Source organism: Lates calcarifer, linkage group LG1, assembly GCF_001640805.2.
Source record: "Lates calcarifer isolate ASB-BC8 linkage group LG1, TLL_Latcal_v3, whole genome shotgun sequence".
Lineage (NCBI taxonomy): Eukaryota > Metazoa > Chordata > Actinopteri > Centropomidae > Lates > Lates calcarifer.
The window spans coordinates 5,713,751-5,720,900 of record NC_066833.1 but is presented as its reverse complement, the minus strand read 5'-3'; the positions used below and the strand labels follow the sequence as shown (position 1 = coordinate 5,720,900).

The window sequence follows — 7,150 nt, the reverse complement described above, 5'->3', positions numbered from 1 at the left end:
AATCAGAGAGAGAAAAAGAGTGTAGAAGCTGGAGAACTCTGGCAGCTTCCTGGCTCATGTTACCCATTGTAAAGCTGATTTATCTTGCTCCTCCCTCTTTTCCCAGAACAATTGCATCTGTTCTGTGATGTAACAATCAAATGCATTACCATGACTTGAAAGCACAAAGTTGTGGACTCCTCAAGAATATTGATTTTTTTTTAGAGTTTTAATCAACAAACTACAAAAATGAAAATTAGATATACTGAAACTTTGTATTTTTATTTTTATTTTGTTTATTTATTTATTGTCAATTTGTTGTATTGACCTGAACACTAAAAAACCATAGATCTTGAACAAAAATTAGGCCATTATGCTTTCAGGTTGTCCGCCTGTTCATCCCATTCTTATTAATGCAATATTTCAGTAATGCCCTGAGACAATTTCTTGAAATTTTTCACAAATATTCACTTGGACTCAAAGATGGACTGATTAGATTTTGGTGGTCAAAGTTCAAAGGTCAACATTGCTGTGACCTCACAAAACACATTTTTTTTTGCCTAGTGAATGCAAGATTTCAGAACACCTTGAGGGAATGATGATGATGAACTAAGTCAATTTTGGTGGTCAAAGGTTAAGGTCACTGTGATTAAAACAGTTGCCATTTTATCAACACCTTAGCAAATGAAATGTCAAAGTTCTATGTGTTGCCTATTCAGGACTGTGATAACACATATGATGTCTCTTGACATATAAACAGCAGTGTGGGCTGGTTAAGATGGCACTAAGGGTCTGTGACTGACTGGCCCAAAACAATTATTATAATTTCATAGTCCATTATAAAATAGCCTACATTTGCTTCCATAACATTTATTACTTAATATTTTCACAGAAAATCCTGAGTGTTTACATTTCTTCACATTTCTTTTAACCAACATTTACTCAGTGCAGGCAAACCTTAAGCTAAATATTGATACTAAGTTACCCCTTCCCCTGCCTGGTGCCAGGCCCAACCATCTTTACTATTAAACTGTAAAAGATGGCCTTTAGCACATTTCTCGTACACGGTACCAGTCTTCCATCAGATAGTGAATTCCACCGATGGTAAGGCCTAGTGTGATATCTCTTTCATGGGTCCAAAATCCCTGACAGAGGCCCAGAATATTGACATGTAGCACATAGAAATGCATTTAAATCAATCACAAAACTGTGTTTATTAGCTTAACCAGGAGAAGCCAGGGTATCACTGGAAGGCCGACAGAGAGAGAGGCCTTCTATTGTCACAAACTTGGTGCTTGTGAAGGAATTGTCTTACTTTTGGTGTGCTTTAATATTTTCTAGGCCTCATATACATTCCAATAAACCTGGTGATAAAGACCTCCACAGTGATTTACAATGGTCTACTTTAAAGTCCAACTATGCCTGATAGTGGACATCTGAAGACACTTTTCCTGTCTGGTTGCTGGGGTGACCAAGGTCTTATAGACAAAGGTGATACAGAGATATTAACTTAGACAATACAATCCAAATCCAGTTTCAGTCAAGGATGAGCTAAGTAGAGGAAAGGACAAGATACATGTCAGAGTTATTAGGTAAGAACATGTGAATGGCAAGATTTGAATGACCAGTAGGGATTTCACACCTTTGGATTTATTTGGCCATATTTGGTACCTAAAAGTGGTGCAACCATCTGGTACTTAGGGTTATATGCCATGTTAATCCCGACATCTTTAGAACTTTGATGCAGTACTACTCTGGCACACTTGTCATTGAATTGTTCATCATTTTTCTCCACCGATGTACAGCTTGTAATAAATACTTCTGCCTGAGACATTTGAAATCCTGGTGATCATCTTTTCTCCAGCTCACAGATTTTCCTTCAGAGTGCTTGTAGTTTGACAAAAGCTGGCAATGAAGCAATAACTGCTGTCCTATTTGCAGCGTGTGAATCAGTCCAGAGTCTGTAGGACACAGCTCAGTTGAGTTTGTCTTTAGTCTGCTGTCTTCCCAAAGTCCCGAAAGAGAGATTAGTCTAGTTTTCAAGTTGTTCCTAGTTTTCATTTGTAATTATAATTAACATAGTCTACTGCTAATACAGACAGAGAGGGGAGTACCAGGGGAGGGGAACAGAGCAAGGGATGAAGGAAATAAATAAATCAGTTGTGTGATGAAGAGCTTTGATCAGAGAGGTGTCAGAGCTCTGCAGCTTCTCCTCTCTCTCTCTGACTATGGAGGCCCTGGAGGAAGCTGAACTCTGCTTTCCCCAGTTCAACACCTCCTGCAGGAAGACGATGCATCCTCACTTGGAGGCTGCAGCTCATTAACAGCCTGCTGTCCTGCATCACTCTGCTCACTGTGGTTCTTAACCTGCTGGTCATCATCTCTATCTCACACTTCAGGCAGAGATAAAATTTCCCATCATGGCCTATTTATTTTTTGGTTCCAGCCACTTAACATAGTGTCAGATTAGGTTGCTAATGAAGACATCCTTTTTTTTTTTTAAATTGTTGTTGTTACATTTGCTCCATTGCATTGCAAATCTGCTCCCCTGCTTTCCTAGGACATAAATAGTGTGTAGGACTATTCTGTAATACATAGCAATTCATACTGCCAGTATTATAACTGCTAGTAAGACTTACTTCTACAACAATACATGTAACAGTGTAACAGTGTGTTCATTGTTGATGTTCTCAATTTCAGGCAGCTCCACACCACCACCAACCTCCTCCTCCTCTCTCTGGCTGTTGCAGACTTCCTTGTGGGTTTCCTGCAGATGCCAGTTTTGCTTCTCCACAACCAAGGCTGCTGGATCCTGGGTGACCTTATATGTGCTGTGCATTACTTTTTAGGTTTCCTCTTTGTTAGTGTTTCAGTAGGAAACATTGTGCTCATATCAGTTGACCGCTACATTGCTATTTGTGACCCCATGTTTTACACCACCAAACTTACTCTAGAAAAAGTTCAACTCTGCATTTGTCTGTGTTGGATATTTTCTGCTGTGCACAGCACTTGGATACTGAGGGATTTTTTAAACCAACCCAACAGGTATATCTCCTGTTATGGAGAGTGTGTAGTTGCAATCAATTTTGCTGAAGGAGTTGTTGATCTTGTTGTAAACTTTTTAGGCCCCATTTTAGTCATTACACTTTTGTATTTGCAAGTATTTGTGGTGGCTGTGTCTCAGGCTCGTGCCATGCGCTCTCACGTTGCAATTGTCAAACTTCAGCACACAGCGAATGCAAAGGTTAAGAAATCTGAGATGAAAGCAGCCAGGACTCTTGGTGTTGTAGTAGTTGTATTTCTTCTGTGCTCCTGTCCATATTATTCTTTCACTGTCACAGATGACAATTTGGTAGGGGCGTCATCTGTAGGGATTGACATCTGGCTGGTGTATTCCAACTCATGTCTAAACCCTGTGATCTATGTTTTTTTCTACCCCTGGTTCAGAAAATCCATTAAATTTATTGTTACACTTAAGATACTGCAGTCTGGCTCTTGTGAGGCCAGTATAATATAGAGAAAGACTGTGATGCTTTGACTGACCAAAACTATATATCAAAATTTTATAAATATACAAAAAGTAATTCTCACCACTGTTATCTGTTTTCCATGAAAGGATATTTTACGTAAAATTAAAGCTGGAGCTGCTAGTTCAGAGTACTACCCTACTTTTTATTTTATTTTATTTTATTTTTTTTATCTAACACACCACAATGTTATGGTATTAATTTCCTTTGTTAATGGAAAAATATATTTAATTGTATTTTATTTAAAAATATTTTATTCACACCTACAGGCAGTTTACAGTCACCAGTTAACCTAATGCATGTCTTTGGATTGTTGGATGAGTATCTGGAGAGAACCCAAGCAGGGACAGAGTGAACATGCAAACTCCACACAGAAAAGCCAGACAAACCGGGGCTTGAATCCAGCTTGCTGTGAGACAACAGTGCTGACCACTGCACCACCGTGCCACCTCTTTTCACTACTATGTATTCCTTATCTGCTTGTTATCAGCAGGATACAAGACATGCTCAACTTTTATCAGAGACAACAACAGGGACAAATACTTTTAATGATGAGGGCTCTGCACACCAACACAGGTGTTTTCATTAAGTCTGGCAAATTAGACTGCTCAGGTTGAAGGTAGGTGAAGATAGTTATGTGAGATCATCAAACTGCATGAACTAATGAAATACATATAAAGATCTGATGCAAAACTAACAGTTTTGGTCAGATACCAAGATAAGGTCAATTTGGGCAAAAAAAAAAAAAGTAACAACTCCTGCGTTGGGGTGGGGAGGGTACCCTGGGAGTGCTATTCATTACAATTACCTGCATATACACTATGAGTGCACATACACTGATTAGGCACAACATTAAAATATTTGACAGATGAAGTGAATAACGCACATCATCTGTGTCTGGCTGTTACTTTGACAGTGCCACCCACCAAAACATTGTTGTAGACCAAGAGACCCCCCTAATGGCAACAGCACTCCCTGACTCGTGTTCCACAAGTCATTTCTGAGGAGATTTTGTTGTGTGATGGGTGAATTGTTCTGCTGGGGGAGGCACCTAAGTAAGATCCAGATGAATGCCAGGACCCAAGGTTTCCCAGCAGAACATTATATTGTAATGAGATGATCAATGTTATTCACTTCCTCTGTCAGAGATTTTAATGTTGTGGCTGATCAGTGTACCTACTCAAGTGGGCCTAAAAAGTGTAGAAAAGCCTGATGCAGTTTAAAATATATGTTCCAACTTATACATTGTTCATCTCTATAAAACCTTGGAATTTTTAGAATTACAAAAAAGAACATAACAGCATTATTTCACAGTTATAATATCTATATATGATGTACTTTTTTCTGTGTATTTTGTTTGTCACTGTCTTTGCAGGAGATTTTACTTTGTTTGCAAAAGCATTTAAGGTGGGGATGTTTTAAAGCAAAATAGTCACTCAAGTAATAAACTAAACTTAAATTAAACTTGTCTAAATGTTGTTTGAAAACCAAGCAGGCAACATTAACGACATGAAGAAAAAACAGTTGGGCATTTTTCACATAGGTTTATTCACACAGAATAAATAAATGAGTCATAATAGTGTTCGAATACATGGGTGTTTTTGCATAAACAACAACAACAACAAAAAAAAAAAGCCAGTTCTTATCCAACTAATATAAAGTTGTTGAATTCAGTGACCCAAAGACATGAGCAATACTCTAACACTGATAAAAGAAAAATTGAAAGGAAACCACTGTGGTAACAAGATTCTGAGAGAATCTATGCTGATACACAATCTAATCATTAGACAAGTAGTGACAGCAAACCTTTTCCTTATTTTAAGTATTCTAAAGACATTTCTACAGTATGTGTGCATAACAGGAATCAGGTTGCAATATCTGAAGTGTAACAATGAGTTTAATAGATTTTCTAAACCAGGGATAGAAAAAAGCATAGATCACTGGATTTAGACAGGAGTTACAATAAAGTAGCCAGACCCCAAAAATTGAAAATGCCACACTGGTTGACATGTCCTGGCCCACGAGAGAGGGATAAAAATATGGACAAAAACATATTAGAAACATAACCACAACAACACCAAGAGTCCTGGCTGCTTTTCTCTCAGATTTCTTTGCAGTTACACTAACTGAGCCCTGGAGTGTGACAGCTGCAATATGAGACCTCATTGCTCGAGCCTGAGATACAGCCACCACAAATACTTTCATATACAGAAGTATGATGACAGCAATAGGGCCAATAAAGGTCAATATGACATCAACAGCTCCTGTTATAAAGCCAATTACAACTACACACTCTCCATAGCACGTATTATATCTATCTGGATGTTTTAGGAAGGCATTCAGTATCACACCATTATATAAAACAGAACAGACCCAACACAGACAAATGCTAATTTGAACTCTTTTTTGAGTGACTTTGGTGGGGTAACACAAAGGGTCACAAATGGCCACATATCGGTCAACTGATATGAGCACCATGTTACCCACTGAGGCAGATGTAAGGATAAAAGAGGCATAGTAAAACAGTCCACACATGAAGCTTTCCAAAAACCAGCAGCCCCCTATGAGGAGAATTTGAAGTGGCATCAGCAGGAGGCCAACGAGGAAGTCTGCAACAGCCAGAGAAAGGAGCAGGAGGTTGGTAGAGGTGTGGAGCTGCCTGGAGAGAAAGTAAAGGATTCCAACATTCATATCATTAATCACTGATGATCACAAAGACAGACAGACTACTAGTAATACTATACAAGTATGTTTAATGCAAAACATAGTACATGTAAATTGTTGAGAATACTTTCATTTCAAAACATTATATTTTCATAACAATATCTTGTTAATATTAACAATCTATTATAACGTAAACTCTTCAGATATTAAGTGTCTGATATTAAGACATTATTTTAAGATGTTATTTTAGTAATGCTTTATCTTATGCCTGAAGTGAGAGATAGAGATGATGACCAGCAGGTTGAGAACCACAGTGAGCAAAGAGATGCAGGACAGCAGGATGTAAAGGAATATGGTCTCAGCATGATGCTGCAATGGCTTCCTGCATGAAGTGTTGAGGAGTTGTGGAAAGCAGAGTTCAGCTCCTTCCAGGGTCTCCATATTCAGAAAAGGAGAGGAGAAGCTGCCAACCTCTTGCAGTTTTCTGGCTCATGTTTTTTTTTGTCATAAAGCTGAGTTTTTTAGCTCCTCCCTCTTTTCCCCATGAAATTGCATCTCTTTTGTGATGTAATGATCAAATATATTTACCATTATTTTAAAGCATGAACATGTGGTTTGGTTTTAACCAAATCAAAGAAAGGTTTAATAATAATAATAATAATAATAATAATAATAATAATAAATTTATTTCATTTCATTATTAGTCAATATGAAGCCCTGACTTTAAATAAACAAGGATTTTCTTATGGAAATTTGGGGCTATAGCAAATGGTATTCCTGCAAGCTCCCCCACATTGGAGTCATTCATTGTTACTTTGGAAAAGAAATTGCAAATTTAGCATTTTTCTTTACAGCTATTGAACTATTGTTCTATCTTAAAGCCTCCCCAGCTGCTGAATTTGCATTTTAACCATCCGTCCTGTGTCATGAACACCTGAGCAACTGACAATGTCCCAGTTCTGTAACTTACATTGGCAACA

General features: G+C 38.0%; 1 protein-coding gene across 1 annotated transcript; it reads right to left on the bottom strand.

Moving 5' to 3' along the window:
* Positions 1 to 5,345: 5,345 nt before the first annotated feature.
* On the bottom strand, positions 5,346 to 6,611 carry LOC108872803 (trace amine-associated receptor 13c-like). Its single transcript, XM_018660668.2, has 2 exons — positions 6,439 to 6,611; positions 5,346 to 6,165 (listed from the first exon to the last, which is right to left on the bottom strand). The coding sequence occupies exons 1-2, from the start codon at positions 6,609 to 6,611 to the stop codon at positions 5,346 to 5,348; spliced, it is 993 nt and encodes a 330-aa protein (XP_018516184.1).
* Positions 6,612 to 7,150: the final 539 nt, after the last annotated feature.